Source organism: Serinus canaria, chromosome 23 (assembly GCF_022539315.1).
Source record: "Serinus canaria isolate serCan28SL12 chromosome 23, serCan2020, whole genome shotgun sequence".
NCBI lineage: Eukaryota > Metazoa > Chordata > Aves > Passeriformes > Fringillidae > Serinus > Serinus canaria.
This window is the reverse complement of record NC_066336.1, coordinates 5,820,936-5,840,695: the sequence shown is the minus strand read 5'-3', so window position 1 is coordinate 5,840,695 and position 19,760 is coordinate 5,820,936. Positions and strand designations below refer to the sequence as shown.

The following is a 19,760-nucleotide window of genomic DNA, read 5'->3' as shown; positions in this document are numbered from 1 at the left end:
CGCCTAGCAAACATCCAGTGAGGTAGATCTACACTTCCAATACAAGCTTCATCATTTCTTTGTGCTGTTAGAAAAAACCCTCCTCTCTGTCCAGCACTGGGCTACAGAGGCATTTTATCCCTGAGATTGCTCGAATACCTGAGAATAAATTGCAGGAATTATGTCCTTTCTCTCCTTTTTTTTTTTTTTTCTTTTTTTCCTTTTCTTTTCTTAAAGATTAAAATATACAAAAATACAAAACCAGAATATTTATATTAAAAAAAAAAAAGAACGACAAACCCAAAAACAAAGACGACAAACAAACCCAAAGATACGTCATTCACGCACGTCCTAGTGCAGCTTTCACTTGGCCTTGGCTTCGGGGGGCTCCCGGGACAGGGGGGGTCCACAGGGGCCAATAAATACAGGCAAGACTTGGGGAGGGCCCTGGGGAGGGGGCACAGCAGGACAGCAGCCACTAAGCCAGGACAGCCGTGTCCCCTGTCCCTGGGGAGGCTCAGCCCCAGAGGGTTCTGCAGTGTGGGGTGGGCAGGAGGAGCACAGGGGTGTCCCCAACACAGGGATGTCCCCAGCCCAGGGCTGTCCCCAGCTCAGGGATGTCCCCAACACAGGGATGTCCCCAACACAGGGATGTCCCCAGCCCAGGGCTGTCCCTAGCACAGGGCTGTCCCCAGCACAGGGGTCTCCCCAGCTCCAGGATCCAGAGGCTGGGAGAAGCCTGAGAGGAGAAGAGCTGGCTGCTTAAAGCACCTCGTGCTCTCTGGGCTGGCACTTGGGAGGATGAGGGAATACAAAGTGTTTTTCCTTTGGCTTGCTCTCCCCCAGGCTGCAGCTCGCAGCCCACAAGCTGGTGGTGTTACTCCAGCCCCGAGAGAGGATCCATTTCCTCCCAGACCGAGCCCAAACCGGGCTCTGCTCTGTCAGCAATGGAACAACCGTGGAAAACCCACAAATCCTCACATGTCCCTGGAAGTGAGATCCCCCAGGAGCAGAGGGAGCCGCAGGACCAGCCCGCGGCGTCTCCCTGGTGCTGCACAGGCAGCCTTTCCCCCTCCTCCCCCGGGGCAGGGGCAGAGCGAGCCCCCCAGCTCACCCTGGGTGCGCCGAGGGGAGAACACGGAGCCATCAGCTCCTCCCTGGGGTGCTCCCCCTCTGCTCCTCCTCCCCTGACACGACTGCCTGGCTTAACTTGGGAAAAGAATAAAGATTAATCAAGGATGTTCGGGGTTTCAGCGTGTTGGGTGCTGCATTCCCCCGCTTTGGAACAAGCCATCGTGATGCTAACAGGGCTTTTCCCAGCCTGGGCGTGGGGGAAAGGGCTGTGCAGGGACACCAGTTCCCCGCTGCCAGCACTGCCACCTGCCCTCCCCAGCCCCTCCCCTGCCCCTTGCCTTGCCAAAGCCTTCTCGCCCCGGTGGAAGCCCCCTCTCGCTGCCCCCGCATCACTCCCGGCTCTCGGGGAGCAGCGCCGGGCTGTGCATGTCCTCCTCCTCTCGGAAGTAGGCGGGCTTTCCCTGCGAGCTGGGCGACTGCTGTGCTTTGGCGGGGCAGTTGGCGACCATGTGGCTGATGCTCTGGCAGAAGTGGCACTTCTTGGGCTGCGGAGGGAGCTTGCACTCCTTGGCGTGGTGGTCCAGCCCGCCGCAGTTGTAGCACCTGGGTGAGGGGAGGAGAAACAAAATGAGGCGGGAGGATGCTGGGACCGTGCCTGGGACCCAGCTGGCTTCTTAGCCAGAGCTGGGCTCGGCTTTTGGGGTTGGTGGTGGTCCCGGGGTTGGTCCCTGCAGAGCCCCGGCTCCAGCACGGCCAGCTGGGGCTCAGTGGTGCTGCTGGTACCCAGGAGATGGCAGCAAACCGCTGCACTGAAGCCAGACACAAAATCGGGATGTGGGGGTTCCGCCCCTCTGGCTCCATCGGTGTCCTGGCTCCTGTGTCTCCAGACCCCTCTCCCGGGGTTGCACTGCCCAGGAACTGACAGAGGAACGACTGACATCCCCAGCTGTCGTCGTGTGGGGACAATGCTGAGGGTGGCTCGTCACAGGGCTGCACATCCCAGCACCCGTCCCATGGGTGCCACCCTCACACCGGAGCAGAGGGAGCTGCCCTGTGTCCATTTCAAATCCTGCATCCATGTGGGACGGCCACAACCCTTTTCTCTTTCCTTTTCCTTCACAATTCCTTTCTGATTAACTTAAAACCTGTTTAGGAGAATAGCTGAGTGGGGTGGACAGCATCCACTGGGAAAACTGGGATGAGGCACCCCAGGCAGCCGCGATGGAGAGGATGGGAGAGGGGGGATGAAGGGCTGGCCAGAAACTTGCCCGGGGCTCCCATCCCGCCATGGTCCGGCTGTTTCCTTCCCACAAGGAAGGGCTTGCTCCTGGACAAACTGCCCAGCCCAGCAGGGCTCCCCGGGCTGCCCAGGGTGTCCCTGACCTCTGCCCCTCCCTGCTGCTCCCCTGCCCCTTCCCCACCGAGCTGCATCTGCCGCTCATTAGGCACCGCAGGAAGCTGCTTTCCCAGAGCCGGGGTCACCGCCCGTCCCCCCGGCCCCGTGCCCATCCCCGGGGTGCCCGGGCAGCTCCCGGTGCCCGCAGGGCTCGGCCCCACCCGGGCCCAGCCCTCACCGGTCTCCTTTCGATCTGCGCTTCTGGAGGCTCTTCCCCTTGGGCCTCCTCTCGCTGCCGATGCAGAAGACGCCCCCGGGGCCGGTCACCCGGATGGACTCCAAGCCTTTGGATGATTTCTTGAAGGTGAACTCGACAGCCTCGCCCTCCTTCAGGCTGCGGAAGCCCTCCATGTGGAGCTTGCTCTGGGGAGGGGGCACGGGGAGAGGACGGGGGTCAGCACAGAGCTGGGTGTTCCCCAGGCACAGCACAAAGCCCTCTGCACCACAAGAGCTGCAAATGTCCCCTCTGCCTGCCCCTTGGTTCTGCTTTTTTTTGAATCCAAAAGAATCTCGGGGCTCTGCACAGTGGTATGAGCCCGTGGCAGGCCCTGTGGCAAGGCCAGGAGGCTGCGGGCTGGCACCGCGGCCCCCAGCTCAGCTCAGCTCAAGCCCTTTAACTGCCTGCAATAGTTAATTAAGCAGCCATTTGGCACAGGATTATCACTGCTGGGAGCTTCTCCCATTCCTTCCAGGAACACCACCTTGGTTATCACCGCACAATCAAAGCAGGGGAGCCAAGAAAAACCCAGGCTGGGAAGGGGGGGTTGTGAGGTGACAGGAGAACCCCCCTCCACTTGGAGGGGCTCTGTCCATCTCAGCAGAACAAATCCCTAAGGAGCAGAGCTGGGTGAGCCAGGCGGGAATTCTCTCCCCCTGTGCCCTGAGCATCCCTGCTGCTCCTGCTCTGCCCGGGGCCAGCAGCTCCAGCTCGGCATCCCCGCAGCTCTGCGAGCCACAACGAGCTCGAGCAGCGAATTCAGGGGGATTTGCTGAATTCAGAGGGAGGAGCAGCTCCTGCTCCTGCCCTGGGGATTCCCAACGCCTGCGCGGCTGCAGCGCGACCCTGCATTTATGAATGGAGCATCTCCCATTCATGGCCGGAGAGCTCCCATCACGTGGGGCCGTTCTCCCGTTCTCCCCGCACCGAGGCTCCGTGAGCGCCGTGCGGGACTGGCAGGCACCGTCTGCTCCCTCCCCTGCTCTGAATCTCACCGGGAGTCACTGGGAAACAGCCCACAGAAAAACAGAGGGGAGAAATGGAGCTGTTGGCTTCTAGGAGGGAATTTTTCTTGGCAGAGCCTTGCAGGATGTCCCTGGGCATGAGAGAAGTGGAAGCGCAGCAGAGCTCGAAGAGCAACCCTTGAGACCCCTTTTTCTGCTGCTTTTCCCCTCCCTCTCTGTGCCTGGGGGTCCAGCTCAGGGTGGGACAGACCCCATGTGCCGGGCCAAGTCACCCGCAGGCCCTGGATCCCCTTGGCTGCTGGCACGGGATCCAGAGTGGCCACAGGGACCCTCCTTTGCTCTCTGACCTGCTCCTACTGCCTCAAGGGAGAGTCAAATCCTGAGCTCTGAGGTCCCAAATGACAACAAGGATGTGACAGAGTGTCACGGCCCCCTGTGCCCACCCAGGGCAGTGCCAGTACCACCAGCCCCTGGCAAACCCCCCAGAGAGTGATCAAACACTGCTGCCCACCACTAACACAGCTGCTCCAGGCAGGAGTTCTGTGTCCAAGGCACCAGCACATCCCTGAGGTGCCCCAGCACATCCCGGAGGTGCCCCAGCACCACGGCTCTGCCACCACCCTGGCCTGTCCCCAGCCTGAGGTGATTTGGGCAATGGGAGCTACCCCAAACGGGGAATTTACCTCATTCCCACAGCAGCCCCAGGGTTTGGGGGTAAGGAGGGGCTGAGCATCTCTCCCTGGCACGGGAGGCAGCCCGGGGAGCCCAACCACCTCCCGTGGCTCCTCTCAGGGCGTTTACAGCCCCAGCTGGCCCAGCTGTGTTTACACTGCGGGGATGAAAACTCCCAGGCGCTCAGCCCTTGGCTTCGGGCTAAAGCTGAGCCGTGCCAGGGGGTCCCCAGCGCCCGGGCTGGGCCCCCCAGCTCAGCCCCTCCTTGGGCACCCCCGCCCCTCTGCCGGAGTCCAGCCCCGCGCACCCTCAGCCCCACTTGGAGGAAGAGGAGGGATGAGGCAGAAGCTGCCACAACATGACGGGGAAGCGATTTATTTTCCAGGAGCGGGTGAGGATGACAAGCACCCCCAGCCCCCTCCGCCAAAAGGCCAAAGGAAACGCCCTCTCCCCGGGGAAGGGGGGGACAGAGGCTGGGGCGTCCCAGCTCTCCCCCCCTCCCCCCTCCCACCGCAGCCTTTTGATGTGCGCTGCAGAGTGGCCGGTGGTCCCTGCGCATCCCCCCTGCCCCCTTCCCAAAACACACACATTGCTGGCATTCCTCTGTTATCAGATAGGTAATCAAACTGCAGCCCATTGAATTAGCTGCATACCTCCTGCATCTGAAAGGAAGGGGCCCAGAGCCCCTGTCCCACACCACACACAAAGCCGGAGCCTTCCCAGGCCTCCGCACACCCACACCCCCCCCAAAAAATAAAGAGAGGAAGGGGGGGATTGGAGCGAGCCGGGGATGCTGGGGATGGGGGGGAGCGCAGGGGAGGGCCGGGGCCGGGAGCCACCGGCCAGGAGAACAAAGGGCCGGCGGCGGCCGCGCTCCCGCTGCCCAAATTCCAGGAGTTCCAGGCCCCGGCGGGGGGAGGAAGGGTGGCCGGCATGGCAGCGGGCCCTCTGACCCCCTCCAGCCCCTGCGCTCGCCAGCGCCGTGCCCAGCTCGCCCCTGGGCGCTGGGGTTGGGCTCTGTCTCCCTCGGGGGAGCCGCGGGCTCAGTCCCGGGGGGTGGCAGCGCTTTGGGGGTGTGGGGTGGCCCCGGGCTCGGGGTCACAAGGTGCTGCCATCCCAAAGGAAGCTCAGCCCAGCGCCAGGATCTCCTTGTGGCCATCGGGCCCAGAGTTAACCGGGGGGACAGGGGACAGAGGTAGAGCTGGCACAGCTTCACAGCGGCCCCCGGGCACCTCAGCGGGCACCTCTGCCTTTCTCCCCCTCCCTTCCCTCCCTCCCCGGTTATTTAGGGCGGACAAAGCCGCAGCACGTGAGCGCCCGAGCGCTCCCACCCGCCGGGCTGGCTGCCCCCCCAGCACACGAGTGCCTTCATCCCTCCTCTTCCTCCCACCCAGCAAACCCCTCATCACAGCTCCCGCACTCAGGCGCGCTTCCCGTCCCGGAGGGATGACACCGCGGGGCGCCCCCAGCCCCAGCGCTGCCCCCCGAACCGCCCGGATCGGGCTCTCCCCCACCCCGCCGGGCTCCGGAGGGGCTCGGCCGGCCCCGGGGTCACCATTGTCCCCGCGGCCTCCCCTGCGCGACACAAGGGGACGTTTATTCCCGGCCAGACCCGGCCACTCAATCAAACCATCTTTGTGTCCAGCGGGGCCCGGGGCGGAGCAGCCGCCTGCACCTCGGCTCTGCAGAGCCCTTTAAACTGAGATCCCTGGAAAACCAGCCGGGCTGGGATGCTGGGGTAAGCCCGGCTGCAGGAACACTGCTGGCAGTGCCCAGCTGTGCCAGGGCCTGTGCCTCAGTTTCCCCCAGTCTGCAGAGGAGGGTCAGGAAAAGCAGCCCAGGGACTGCTGAGCCCCCGGGGGGGGCATGCCCCCATCCCTGAGGTACCCTGTCCATGGTGACCTCCGGCTCAGGTGGCACCGTGCGGCCCCACCCTCCCCTGCAGCCCCCAGAGCTACAGCATCCCTGTCCCTCTGATCCCACTTTGCCGGTTCCAGGGCACCCTGTGAGGGTGCAGGGCACCCCCGGGGCTGCCCTCAGCCCACCACGACCCCCGAGGGCCATCCTGGGGAAGCATTCCCGGCCCCAGGAGCTCCGGTTCGGCTCGGTCAGTGGGAGCAGCCCGGGTGTGACTGGGTGTGGGGCTGACACTTTCCCAGTTCCCGAGCCACGGCTGCTCCCATCGCCGCTGGATGCGGCCACCGCAGTCCCGCGGCTGCAGCTGCCCCAGCCCAGCCCTGGCAGAGCAGTTCTCCCCTCGGCTGGGCACTGCCCGATGCAAACAGCCCCCGGAGCAGGCAGGGCAGGGCAGGGCTGGGCTCTGCCAGCTCGGAGCAGTGACCCGAGTCCCAGCCCCAGCAGGGAAATGTCCCTTCGCCTCCACAGCCCGTGCCTGGATCGGTCCCTGTCCCCAAAGGCAAAGCCCTGCCCCGTCCCCAGACCCCAAATCTCTCCCGGTGCCAGGAGCTCCAGGGACGCTGCTACTGCTGCTGGGTTTGGGTTTTGGGAAGGGCTTGGAGCAGGAATCCCCCCGGCCCCTCCTGCCCCCGGCACGATCGGGGATGTGCTCGGCAAAGGGCTCCTGCCTCAGCCCCGGGCGCTGTGCGGAGATGAGGAGGGCGATGCCCTTGGAACCCTCGGGGAGAGCACGGAGATTTAACAAAACACCACCAAGGCTCTCCTCTGGCTCCCTCCCCGTCATCTGGGGCAGTATCCCTAAGGACCCCTACCGATTTCAACTAAAATCAAAATAAAGACATTTCCCTGGCAAAGTAACGATGTTTGCTCCTAATTTTCCACCACAAGTCAATAAAATTAAACTCTAGGTAACAACTCCGAGAGAAAGAAAAAAAAAAAGAAATAAAAGGCATCTACCACAGCGTTTAATCCATCAGTTTCCTGTACTAAATCCTTTTAGCTCCTTTGGTTGTATTCCCCCCCCCAAAACTCTCCTGCACTTCCCAGGGGCAGCTAATTGGGATCAGTGGCTGCGTATTAATTTTGTGCTCCCGTCTTAAGCAGGAGCAAGGCCCGGAGCAGCCCGCGTCTCCCGGGATGATTTCAGCTCCATCCCGCTAATTCTGAGGAGAAAGGGAACAGGGAACGGGGAAAAGGCAAGGCCGGAGCTGGAGGAGGGGGCGGCGGGGCCGGGGGCTCCATCCCAGCTCTCCGCGGCTCCATCCCGGAGCAATCCCATTCATTTGGGCCGTTTTATCTAGGAGACCATTCCAGGGTGTTTTCTCTCCCTGGGGCAGGGAGGGGGAGCTGGGGGAAGGGATGTGCCTGCGGCCATCAGTTAATCTTTAGACAGAGACAGGAGGCTTTTTTTTGTGTGTGTGAGCGTCTTGAGGGAGTTTCAGGGGTGGAATAAAGCCACTCTCTTTCAGCATTGCCCATCGGGACGCGGCGCACAAGCGGCGCAATACAATTTCATTCCAGCGGTTATTTAAAAAAAAAAACAACCCACAGAATAAACAAACCCAAAGAAATTGCTACTACCCCTCTTCCCCCCCACCCCCCCGAAAAAAAAAAAGCAGAGATTCCAACGAGCATTCTACCCCAAGGGATCTCTGCGGGGGTTCCCTGCTCCTTGCAGGGGGGTTGGACTAAATGACCTTTAAAGGTCTCTTCCAACCCAAACTAATCTGTGATTCCCCGATCTCTTCCTTCCCCAGGGATGTGCACCTCTGGTGCCCCGGTCCCGGCGTGGGGGTGTCCCTGCTCCTGCGGAGCGAGCACGGGGAGCAGGAAAAGCGAGATATTATTGCCCGTGTCCATGGAGGATGGAGCGTCACGGATTCCCCATCCCCTCGCTGCCCCCAGCCCAAAGCCCCGCTCGGATCCTGCCCTGCACAGCCCAAAGCCCCGCTCGGATCCTGCCCCGCACAGCCCAAAGCCCCGCTCGGATCCTGCCCCGCACAGCCCAAAGCCCCGCTCGGATCCTGCCCCGCACAGCCCAAAGCCCCGCTCGGATCCTGCCCTGCACAGCCCAAAGCCCCGCTCGGATCCTGCCCTGCACAGCCCAAAGCCCCGCTCGGATCCTGCCCCCAGCCCTGCACAGCCCAAAGCCCCGCTCGGATCCTGCCCCCAGCCCCGCACAGCCCAAAGCCCCGCTCGGATCCTGCCCCTAACCCCGCACAGCCCAAAACCCCGCTCGGATCCTGCCCCTAACCCCGCACAGCCCAAAGCCCCGCTCGGATCCTGCCCCCAGCCCTGCACAGCCCAAAGCCCCGCTCGGATCCTGCCCCCAACCCCGCACAGCCCAAAGCCCCGCTCGGATCCTGCCCCTAACCCCGCACAGCCCAAAGCCCCGCTCGGATCCTGCCCCGCACAGCCCAAAGCCCCGCTCGGATCCTGCCCCGCACAGCCCAAAGCCCCGCTCGGATCCTGCCCCTAACCCTGCACAGCCCAAAGCCCCGCTCGGATCCTGCCCCCAGCGCAGGGGAAGGCAGCAGGGAAAGGCTGGGGGTGCTCCCTGGCAGAGGAACTGCCCCTCCTGCCTTTCCTGCACGCTCAGCCATGGAGCTGCCTCCAAACATGATTTTTTTTTTAAGGCCTCACGTCACGCTCACGTGGATGATTATTTGTATTATCCTGCCTGCACACACGGGGTGGCACAGGCACAGGTGGGTGACAGCCCAGGTGGGCTCAGCCGTGTCCAAAAGGCCCCTCCACCCCCCTCATCCCATCCATCCCCTGCCCGGCCATCCCTGCCCGGCATCGCGGGGGACAGGAGCCCCTCCCGTGCTGGGATGTGCCCACGGGTCCCACACTGCTCAGGGAGTGCCACATCCCAGCCCCAGCGGGTCTGACCACGGGCACAGCTTTGTGTCCCCACAAGAACACTCAGGACCGAGACACCAGTGACCAAACCTGCAGCCCCGGGAGCCCACGGTGCCCGGCAGAATTTCTTGCTAAAACCACGAGAAGGAACAAAAATCCCAACTAACTGCATTTATCAAGGGTTTAGACCTGCTGGCTGGGAGAAACGCTCGGAAATGCTAACCAAGCTGTGGAGAGCAACAATTTCCAGGCACTGGACATCCTCTTCCCTTCTTCCCCCAGCCAGAGCCAACCCAAATCCCAGCCCAACTGGTCAGCACTGCTCCTCCAGCTCCAACCAGCGGCCCCGAGCCTTTATTTTCTCCTTTTCCTCTTTCCATGTTGCCTTCCCAGGCAGCTCCACACTCCTGTGAGTGATGCTCAGAGCCCGGGAGCCCATCCCATGGGAACCACTGCACCTTTGGGGTCTTCACCATCACCACCAGCCCAATTTCTGCCACCTCAAGATCCCCATTTTTCCTCAGGGGTGCTGCTCAGCCCTTGGCCTCCCCGGGACGATCTGCTCTGCTCCCCTGTGCTTCATCCCTCCTGTCTCCTCACAGCCCCCAAATGAATCCATCTCCAGTGTCCAGCGGAGGCATTTGAACCCAAATGCCTCATTTTTAGCTCACAATGCCAGGGAAAGGCAGCCCCGAGGAGCCCTGTTAGTCTCCTGTCCTGCCGAGATTTTAATCTCTTTGTGATCAGATAAAGGCAGAGGGAGATGGAGACGCGCTCCCTGCAGAGAGGGGCCATTCAGACCTGGTTCCTGTAATAAAGTGATTTAATAGATCTAAAGAGGCCAATTCCCTTCTTTCTCCCACAATTACTTCCTGTGGGTCATCATTCACATATGTAAATGAAGAGGGGAAGGAGCGGTTTTGAGGGGCTCTGGAGTGTTAAGCCCCAAAGCTGGTTTGGGGCGCTGGGTGCTGGGCAGGGCACAGCGAGCCCTGAGCCTTGGCCCCCCCCGGCTTTTGGTGGCTTTTGGTGGCTTTTGGTGGCTTTTGGTGGCTTTTGGTGGCTTTTGCCCTCTCAATCCTGCTCCCTCCCCGGCAGCGGGCTCTCGGGAAGCGCCCGGGTGCCCGAGGTGGGGACAGCGTCGGGACAAGGACCCGATTCCCCGCAAGCCACCCGAAAGCAGCGAGGCCGCGGTGGCAGCGTGAGCTGTTCCCTCTGCAAGGAGAGACACCGGGAGCAGCTCCGGCTGTCTCTGCAGGAGAGCAGAGACTTTGTGCCACCAGTGAGAGGAACAAGAGGCGAAACCCGGCCCGGAGGAGAAGAATTCGCCATCAGCCCAAAGCTTATGGTGGGGCAAAGCCCTTTGCTGCAGCAGGGGAGCCCCCCACACCCCCGGCCCCTCTGCCACCCAAAATAAGCCGCTTTTCCCCAGAGTTCTCTGAATTTCCCAAACGCTGCAAGCTCTGGGGTCCCACGGCTCCCCTGGCCTTAGAAACCGGGGGGCACCGGGAGGCTGCAGGGCAGGGGGACGCTCCCGACAGAGACACCCCAGCTAATTCCCTTCCCCTGCAGGAATGTGAGCAGGAGCAATCAGGAAACCAGACTGTCTGGGGGCAATAAACCCCAGGAGCAGGGCGGGAGGCTCTCCCCAGGAGCGCTGGGTCCCGCTGTGCTGCATTGAGATGCAAAGACCCATTTGCTCTCCGGAGAACACCAGGATCTCTTCCCCGGGCTGATTTGGAGCCCTTGACTCCGAAACCAGCTGTGCCTGGGAGAGCAGCTCCTACCAAGGCCCTTTGCCCGTGCCACAGCCAAGGGAGAAGGGACTGGCATCTCCCTTGGCCATCATTTCCTTGCCAGTCCTGCCTGGAGCCCCCCTCGAGGGCAAGGAGTGAGCGACCCCCGGGACCCCCTGCTCCAGGAGCTCCTCAGAGCCCAGGGCTCAGTTCTGCACCCCCAGTCCCCAGGATGGACCCAGTTTGGGAGGTTTGGGCCCGTGAGGAGCAGCAGCCATGCAGGAGGCTGCTCCGGGGACTGCCCAGAGCCGGCACCACGGTGCTGCTCTCAGTCATGTGCACGAACCCCGTGTTTGCTCCAAAAACAGCCGTGCCCCCTTCGCTCGTGCTCGCTCTGCCCCCCAGCCGCTGTCCCGAGGTGAGGGCCACCACACAGAGCCCCTGGGCATCATCTCCAAACCCCTTCCCGAGCCCCGGGGCATCTCCCGGCAGATCGGCCCCCGAGACTCCCCCGAGATCCGGGGCGTTCAGCCCCTCATCCACGACTTCCCTCGGGACAGGGTCCCCGACACGCGTGGGGCTTCCCCGCTCGGCCGGGTCAGAGCCGGACACGGGACTGTCACTGTCACACGGACCCGCAGGGGCACAAACGCGACGCCTTTGTGCCACCCGCAACTGGGACAAAGGGCTCGGGCAGAGCTGCCCGGTCCCGGGAGGAGCTCCGGCGGGAGAGCTCCCGGTGCCGCATCCCGGCCCGGCTCGGGGCTCCCGGGAGCGGGTACCGGGACAGCGCCGCCCGTTCCCCGAGTCCCCGCGGGTGTCCCCGCTCCGGCCCGGCCCCGCGGGCACCTGCTCCCCCGGTCCCGGTCCCGAGGGGCTCCTCAGCAACAACGACGGCAAAATGAAATCGCTCGGGATCGCCTTACAGCGCCGATCCCCGGAGGGAGCCCCGGCTGCGGCGGTGCCGGCCCTTCCACCCTCCCGGGGGAGCAGGGGGGTCCCCATCCCAGCTCCATCCTCCGCAGGGGGCTCCCCTGCCCTCCCCAGCACCCGGCCCGTACCTGGTGCACGAAGACATCGACGGGCGAGTCCAGGGTGGCGCCGCCCTTGGCGGTCATGGAGAGGAAGCCGAAGCCCATGCGGACGTTGAACCATTTACAGATGCCGGAGCCGTGCAGGGGCTGGGACTCGTTCTCGGCCTTGGGCGAGTCTCCGGCCGGCTCCTCGCCCGGCTTCGCACCTGGCGAGAGACCCACGGAGCCGCTGAGCCCCGGGCTGGGGGGCCCTGGGTGCCCCCGGCCCAGCCGCCCCGCACCCCGCACAGGAGCCTCCAATCCTGCTCGCGGTGCCAGGCTGGAAAATGCCCAAAATATCCCCAACCGCCCGAAAAAACAACAGAGAGCTGAGCTCTGCCTCCACGTGTGCATGGGGATCGCCCCAGGAAACGAAGGCAGATCCTGCCAGCACTCCAGTGCGTGGAGCAGGAGCCCTAAATCCGTTTCTCCCTCAAAAATATTAAAAAACGGAAAAAAAAAATTAAAATCCCAGACTCACACACAAAAAGACCAAACGAGCAACGAAAAAAATAGCCAAATTATTTTTCTAAAATCAAAATACCAAAACAAAACTAAAGAAAAGGGGGGAAAATCCCCCAAAATACCAACCCGAAACCCTCCTGCCCCCAGCAAGCCACGCTGGAGAAACTCTCCCTGGCCGTCAGCATCCCCCCCTTGCACCGTCCCACCCCCGCTCCCAAACACCCCCAGCAGCCGCCAGCGGCCCCAAACTTCTGGGGTCATCCTGGGGCTGGAGCGGGGTAAAACCCCCGATAAATCCCCCCCTGCGAGCCCCCAGCGCTGCGCGGGGCAGAGGAGCCGGCCGGGCCCGGCCGCGCTGCCGGGGGCAGCGGGACTGCCTGGGCCGGGGTCGGGGGGGTCCCTGCGCCCCCCAGCCAGGCTCTGCCCTCGTTATTAATAATCGCGGAGCCGAGGCGGGCTGCGACAATAATATAACTTAACCTGCAAACTGCTGGTTGGAAACAGACCCCATCCCGACACTCGCTTGCAAATTCCGAGTTGTGGCTGTTACCGCCTCCTCCCTCCTCCTCCTCGGCCAGCTTTGAGGGTATCAGGCCAGCCAAAAAAAAAAGGGAAAAAAAAAAAAAAAAAGGAAAAAAAAAAAAAAAACAACAAAAAACCCAGCTTAGACCCCGCCGGGAGGGAGCCGGGAGAGGTTTGACTCCATCTTCACTCCAACAATAGGGGTGGGAGGGAGCGGGAGGGTTTTTTCAAAGGCTCCCAAATTCTCGCAGACAATAGCAGCCCCCGCCCCCCCACCCAGGACCCACCCGCGGGGCCGGGGGGCGCCGGGCCCTGCTCCGCCATCCCGTCCCCACGTGATCCTAATTAACCCCCCCGGTAATAGCGACACATTCCGGGAGGGATTTGCAGCGGGGGGGCTCTGGGGGCCGACCCCCCCACACTTAGGGCACTTAGGGGCGAGGCCACCTGTCAAGGAAAGAGGTGACACCCGGGGAGGGGGGGCTGGAGCTGGGACCCCCGGGCACCGCGGGGAGCTTCCCCCTCGTTCCTCCGCGTCCCCTCCCCACGAGCGGAGCCACCTGCGAGCCCGGTGGGACCGGGAACCGGCACCGGCCGGGCGGCAGCACGGGGGAGGGGGCGGCTTCCCGGTGCCCCGGGGGCTTCCTGCGCCCCCAGCCCCATCCCGTGTCCCGGGAGCGGGGCGCGCAGCCCGCACCGTGCGAGCCCCGGGACGCGCAGCCCCCGCGGTGCCGTTTTCCCCCGTCCCGGCGGCACCGGCGGCGGGGAGCGGTGCCGGGGCGGTGTCGGGGGCCCGGCGCCCCCCGGGCCGGGCGGGGACAAAGGGCGAGCGAGTGACCAGCGGCTCCATTTCCGGCGGCGGACAATGCCCCGGCCGCGGGGGCACAGCGCCGCCCGCCGCCGCGCCCGCGCGGTGCCCGGGGTGCCCCCGCGCCGCCCCCGAACCGAACCGAGCCGGCGGCGCCCCCCGAGGGGGAGCTGGGGCTGGGGGCGCCCTCCGAGCCCCCCGCGGCCGCCCCACGAGGGGCCAGTCCCGCGTGGTGTCACCTAGCGGAGCACCGGGGGGCACCGCGCGGTCACCGGGCGGGGCGGGGACCGCGGTGTCACCCGCGGGGGGACCCCCGGGCCGAGCCGGGGCTGGCGGTGGAATCCCGCGTGGGGAATCCCCGCGCAGGGTCCCGCCGCCCGCGGGGCTGCTGCCGCTGGCCGTGGTGCTGAACCGCGGCCCTGTCCAGGGTCCTGGAGGTGCCTTCCTCCTCCTGCTCTTCCTCTTCCTCCTCCTGCCCTTCCTCTTCCTCCTCCTGCTCCTGCCCCGCGCACCGGGGACTCCTCGTTGCCCCTTCCCCGCAGAGCCGAGCAGCCCCGCTGGACTCCACGGGCCGACAGCAAAGGAGGTGGAGGAGGAGGAGGAGGAAGAGGATGTTTTTTCTCTGTGGAGGCACCCAAATGAGCTGCTGGGAGAGCCCCAGCCCACCAGGACTCGGTGCAGGTGGATCCGTGTCCCACGGGACTCAGACAGAGCGGGAGGTGCCACGACTGACCCCAGCCGGTGTCACAGAGTGTCCCCTCACCTTCGCACGGCTCTCAACGGGCACGAGCCGGGCTGGAGGAAGCTCCTCTGCCCTCTCCTCGCAGTCCTGAGCCGATTCCCAAAGCCGAGGAGCAGCACCTCACCTGCCGCAGGAGGAGGGAAGGGTCCGGCCGGTGTTTCCCACGGGATCCCCCTCCCATCCCTGCCCAGGCTCTGGCAGCCGCAGAGCTCCCGGTCCAGGACGGGGCTGGGGGCAGTCCTGGCAGGAAGGAAACCGCGGTCCTGTCCCTGTCCGCCTCCCCCTCTCCGCTGGCACTCACAGGCAGCGCGGGTGCGGCCCGGGACCATCCCGGGACAGGAGCGCGTCTGGCCCCCTCTCCTGGCTGCGGAGGTTCCACACTCATCCTCGTTTTCCTCTCGGCTGTGGGATAGCTGGGACAGGAGGGGAGAAAACCCACGCTCCCATCCCAGCTCCTGCCCGGTTTTCCCGGTTCACTCGGGATTTGGGGAGGGCACGGGGGAAGGATCTGCTGAGGAACCAGCTCTTTCTTGCCTTCTCCACAACGAATCCTTCAGGAAATAACCCACACCCTGCACCAGCCTCCCGCTGCAGCCCCGTCCTGACGGACAGCAGTGACAGCAGCAGCCTCAGAGGCATTTTCCTGTAACTATTTGCAGGCAGCAGCAACTTCCTCAGCACCCCCCGATTTCTGCCCGTCCTCAGTGACTTTCCAGCCAGGGGATGCAGCCACATCCCCGATCTGGGCACTTCCACCCCTTCCCCGGTGCCGTGTCCCAGCCCACAGCGCAGTGTCATGTTTCCGTGTGTGGTGTGTTTGTTTTCGGGGCTGCTGAATGGCAAACGCGGAAGGGAAGGGACGGGGACTCCTTCCTGTTCTTTCAGAGCCCGTGGCTGTGCCCCTCTCGGCTTCAAGGGAAGAGCCGGCAAAGCGGCCGCTTTCACAAATAATGGCTTCATTAGATTGAAAGAAGTGGACAGTGACCTCACTGAAATGGACTTTCTGACCCCTGCTGACCTCTGGCCCCGGCTCTGACAGCCTGTAAATCTTCCCCCTCGGCACGGCCGGGGCGAGGGCAGCAGCTCTGCGAGCCCAGGGCCGGCGCTGCTGTCCCTGGGCCGGAGCCACGGAGCTGCCCCGGGGCTCCACCCGGGCCCTGACCCGGCAGGATGAGCCCTGGGATGGGCAGCACCCGGGCACCAGGGTCACAGCGCTGGCAGAGATGGGGACCGGTGTCCCCAGGGTGCTGCAAGCCCCTCCAGGTTCCTGAAGGGCGGTGGAAAATGATCTTATCTGGGCTGAGGCTCCAGCGCCATCTCCCAGCGCTGTTGCTGTCACCGCTGACCAGCTCAAAAGCAGCCTCCGAGCTCCTGCCAAGGAAAACGGATCGCTCTCCCTGCCCACCCCGCAGGCACAGCCCTCCTGGCTGCACACAGATGCACAAACCTCCTCCAAGCCTCTCCGAGCTCTCCTCCACCCCCTCCTGTGGGCACAGACCCTTCCCTCCAGCCCCCAGCGCCCCCTTCCCCACCCAGAACCCTGCTGGCCACTGCCCAGTCCTGCCAGCCCATTGCAGGTGGGGAAACTGAGGCACGAGGGGGAGCGGTGGGTGCCCATGCTGGGCACTCCGCCCTGCCCTGCCTGAGGCTGGCACAGCCCCAGGGCTGGCAGCGAGCCCCTCGTAGCCCACCTCCCTCCTCCCCACCCTTCCACGCTCGCCGCTGACCTTTGGCTACAGAGCAATCAATAAAGGAGGCCACGGGGCTGCTCCTCCCCCTCCCCGGCCCCCCGCACCCCCTGCTCCCCAGCCGGGACTGAGGGATGCTCCCAGCGCTGGGAACGCGGGGCTGGCACAGGCGTGCCCCCCGAGGGTGCCCTCAGCGCCTTCCCCACCCTGCAAAAACGCTCCCTGGGGCTCCTTGTGGGCTGTGGGTGCCCCGGAGCTCCGGGGATGGAGCGTGGCCCTCCTGCTCCGTGCCCAGCGGGGCTCCCGGGGGCACTGGCACCCGTCACGGGCAGGGTGAGGAGGCTCCTGAGGGTGCTGCCCGGGGCCAGGCTCGGCCCGCAGGGCAGGGGGCAGAGGGGGATAGACACAGCCCTGCCCCCTGGCCCGCAGCCATGGGCTGTGCCCAAATTCGGCAGCTCCCTTTGATAGAAGCCCCGGGGCAGCAGCTGATTGATCGGCTCCGGAGCGGGATTGATCAGCCCATACATATTCCTGCTCCCTGATAAAGGGGAATCGATAGCTGAAGGATATTCCTCAGAGGCTGCAGACCCCCCCAGCCCAGAGCTCACACGTCTGCCCTTGCCCCTTAATCCCCCCCCAGCCCTGTTCAAACCTCTCTCTCCCAGCAGCAAACCCAGGCAGTGGGGGAGAAAACTGCTTTGGGGGAGCCAGGAGGGCACAGCAGGGTGTTGGGGAAAGGCAGAGCCTCTCCTCAGCAGCTGAATCTCACCTCCCCAAGCATCGGCCTTTCCTGCATCTTCCTCCTCTCACTGGTGGCCTGGCAAACAGGGCTCTCATCTTTCTTGGGGGGCTGGAGGACGCCCCTCAAAGTCCTGCTCAGGGTGCTCGCAGGGAAGCTGAGCTGGCTGCTACCTCCAGGGCCCATCGCCCTCATTGCCTCCAAAGAGCAGCAGCGGCTCCGGTGCTGAGAGCTGGAAACGCTTTGCAGCTGTGGCAGAGCGGAGCAGAGCCCTCCGGGTCCCGCTGGGAACGGGGACAGGCACCCGTGTCCACCGGGGGAGGGGACAGGGCTCATGGCGGGGTCCTTTTCCTTTTCCTTTTCCTTTTCCTTTTCCTTTTCCTTTTCCTTTTCCTTTTCCACTCCTACCTTCCCATTTCCCCCCGCCTGGAGGGACGATGACCGCGGGATGCCCCTGCAGCCCCGGGAGGACTCGGGGCGCTCTGGGGCTCCCCCCGGCCCCGTGTCCCGGCCGGGAGCTGCGGCTGAGCCCGACCCCGCCCGGCCCCAGCGTGCCCCGTTCCGTGTCCCTCCCTTCGCACACAGTGACTCAAAGCCCAGGCTCGCCCCGGTGTCCCTCCAGTTTCTCCAGTGCCCTGGGAACTGGTTTGCTGCCGGGGGACCCTCCCTAGAGCTGACTCAGCTGCTGCGGGGCTGTGAAGGGAGCTCCCGCTGGAGCCTCGGCTGGCCCGGGACCCTGGCACACCGTGGCACACCCTGACACGTGCCAAACACGCCAAACACACGCGTGCACCCGCACTGACCCAGCCCCACCGGGCCGGGGCTGCCGGGACCCCTTGGCTGCCCCTCCTGCCAGCGCCGGGGGGATGCAGGGGGCACAGCCCGTGCCCGAGCCACAGGGACCGGCAGTCGGTGCCCGCCTGGGTGCTCAGCCACCCTTGGAGTCCCGGCGAAGGACAGGGAGGGGACCGGGGACCGGCCAGAACCCGGCAGAGGGAGCTCGGCCGTGCCTCAGTTTCCCCAGCACGTGAGCGGTGTCACCCAGAGCTGGGTGGCCCCGGGCGCCCCAGCAGGGCTGAGCTGTGGCCACCTGCGCCGGGCTGGCGGTGGCCGGGGAGGCTCCTGGGCTGGGCCAGCAGCCGGGAGTGGTGGCCCCGGGGCAGAGGCTGGCACCGCAGCGGGCTCCGCGGGCTGGGGCGGAGCGGGAGGGCAGGGCGAGGACACGGGGCGGGCGCTGGCCCGGCTGAGCTCCCAGCCCTGCCGGGACGGGGCCCTGCGCCCCGGGGTCAGGTTTCCCCTCGATGGCCCAGGACTACTGTGATGTCCACCCCCTCCCCGAGCCCGTGTGAAGCCCCTGGAGCGCCCCAGCCCTCTGAGACCTGGGGGATGTCCCGCATTCGGAGCCCCTCGGGAACGCGCTGCAGTGCTGGGGGCTGCGCCTGGGACCCCCGAGGATTGACCGGGGCCATCCCAGCCCTGCGGACCCCCAGCCCCTCACCGCCCTGCTCGGACCCTGCCAGCCCCCCGCCCGGCCCTGGTGGAGCCCCGCGCTGGCCGGAGGCGCGGGGACAGAGCGGTCCCTGGTGTCCCATCCGAGGTTCCCATCGCCCTTCACTCGGTGGGTGGTGGGAGAGAGCGGGGGGGGGCCCAGAGCCACCCAGGCCGGCCGGGCTCCCTCCCGGCACTGCTGAGTCGGAAGAAACGGGGGAGCCGGGTCTGGAACCAGCCTGACCGGCTCCCCGGCTGTCAGCACCTGAGGAATGCCAAACCTCCGCTGCGCCAGGGCTGGGTGCTCAGGGCTGGGTGCTCAGGGTGACTCTGCCGGTCCGCCCAGCTGTGCGGTGTGCAGAGAGCAGCCCCGCGAGCCCGCTCGGCGCGGCACGGCACGGCACGGCACGGCACGGCGCGGCACGGCACGGCACGGCACGGCACGGCACGGCACGGCACGGCACGGCACGGCACGGCGGGACCCTCGGCCGGCAGGTACGGGGGGCACGGGGCACCGGGCCCTGCCCGGGCCGCCCGGCTGGCGGGGGCTGGCAGGGAAGGGGTTCGGGCACCGGGGCTCCCGTCCCGCTGCCACCCGCGGGGGCTGCCCGGTGCTTGGAGCCGAGCCCCGGCCGGGCAGGTGCTGGGATGGGTCCCGGCTTCCCCAGGACCAGCACTGGCCAGGGAGGGGGGGATGGGGCCGGCAGGTGGGGGCTGAGCCCAGCTCTGACCCTCTCACCTTCAATCCCTGAATTTGGGGGACTGCTGGGGCTGTAATCCAACTCCTGCCACCGCAGTGCATCCCAAGAGGTGCCAGAGTGAGCTGGGGCTCCTGCACGCCTGCTGGCCTCACGACCCGGGCTGAGGGGACAGCGGGGCTCCCCTGTCACCGCTGTCCCCCCCCCGTGCCGGCCACACGGCTGGCCATGAGCCGGCAGGACAGGGGCAGCGAGGGGGGCCCGGGGCTCCCCTGCACTCCCCGTGAACCTCAGCCCGTGCAGCAGCCGCCCAACCCAGGTCCCCGATTCTCCTGAAGGTGGCAGGTCCGCTCACCCCGCGGTGACAGAGCTCAGCCCAACGTGGCCGGAGGCTCAGCTTAATCCGTGGTCACCGCTCAAAGGCGGCCGCAGCTGCCGCCCTCGGCCCCTCCGTCTCTCCTGAATATTAAACAGCACCTCGTGCCTCTGACCTGGGTGCTGGGGGACCCTTTGGGGTGACGGGAGGCAGCAAACGAGGTCAGCGGCGTGCCTTGGCCAAAGGGGATTAATTAGAGCCGTGCTGGGTGCCCCGGTGTGGCAACAGCGCTGGATGCAGCCTGGCACGTCCGGGCAGGCGGGGATGGCCGGCAGCGGCAACCAGGGAGCTGCAGGGTCTTGTCCTCCTGTCCTTGCATCCTCGTGTCCTTGACCCATCG

The 19,760-nt window shown here is 65.2% G+C and overlaps 2 protein-coding genes across 2 annotated transcripts in view; one reads left to right on the top strand and one right to left on the bottom strand.

The window, feature by feature from the left end:
- Nucleotides 1–1,442: 1,442 nt before the first annotated feature.
- On the bottom strand, nucleotides 1,443–12,870 carry LIN28A (lin-28 homolog A). Its single transcript, XM_050983320.1, has 4 exons — nucleotides 12,840–12,870; nucleotides 11,883–12,061; nucleotides 2,628–2,812; nucleotides 1,443–1,656 (listed from the first exon to the last, which is right to left on the bottom strand). Exons 1-4 carry the CDS (start codon nucleotides 12,868–12,870, stop codon nucleotides 1,443–1,445), a joined length of 609 nt encoding a protein of 202 aa, XP_050839277.1.
- A 4,436-nt stretch (nucleotides 12,871–17,306) lies between these two features.
- Nucleotides 17,307–19,760, top strand: part of CRYBG2 (crystallin beta-gamma domain containing 2) — a 4,715-nt gene continuing 2,261 nt past the window's right edge. Inside the window, exons 1-2 of the mRNA XM_050983154.1 lie at nucleotides 17,307–17,442; nucleotides 18,379–18,670. Coding sequence (XP_050839111.1) covers nucleotides 17,307–17,442; nucleotides 18,379–18,670 — 428 coding nt within the window. The remainder of the gene's footprint in view (nucleotides 17,443–18,378; nucleotides 18,671–19,760) is intronic.

Excerpts from the sequence above, each read along its gene's own strand:
- LIN28A (XM_050983320.1), bottom strand. The coding sequence starts at position 12,870 with ATGGGGTCTGTTTCCAACCAGCAGTTTGCAG. Across the intron at positions 12,062-12,839 it reads TTCCAACCAGCAGTTTGCAG|GTGCGAAGCCGGGCGAGGAG; the intron begins GTTAAGTTATAT and ends GTCTCTCGCCAG. Across the intron at positions 2,813-11,882 it reads TCGATGTCTTCGTGCACCAG|AGCAAGCTCCACATGGAGGG; the intron begins GTACGGGCCGGG and ends CCCCCTCCCCAG.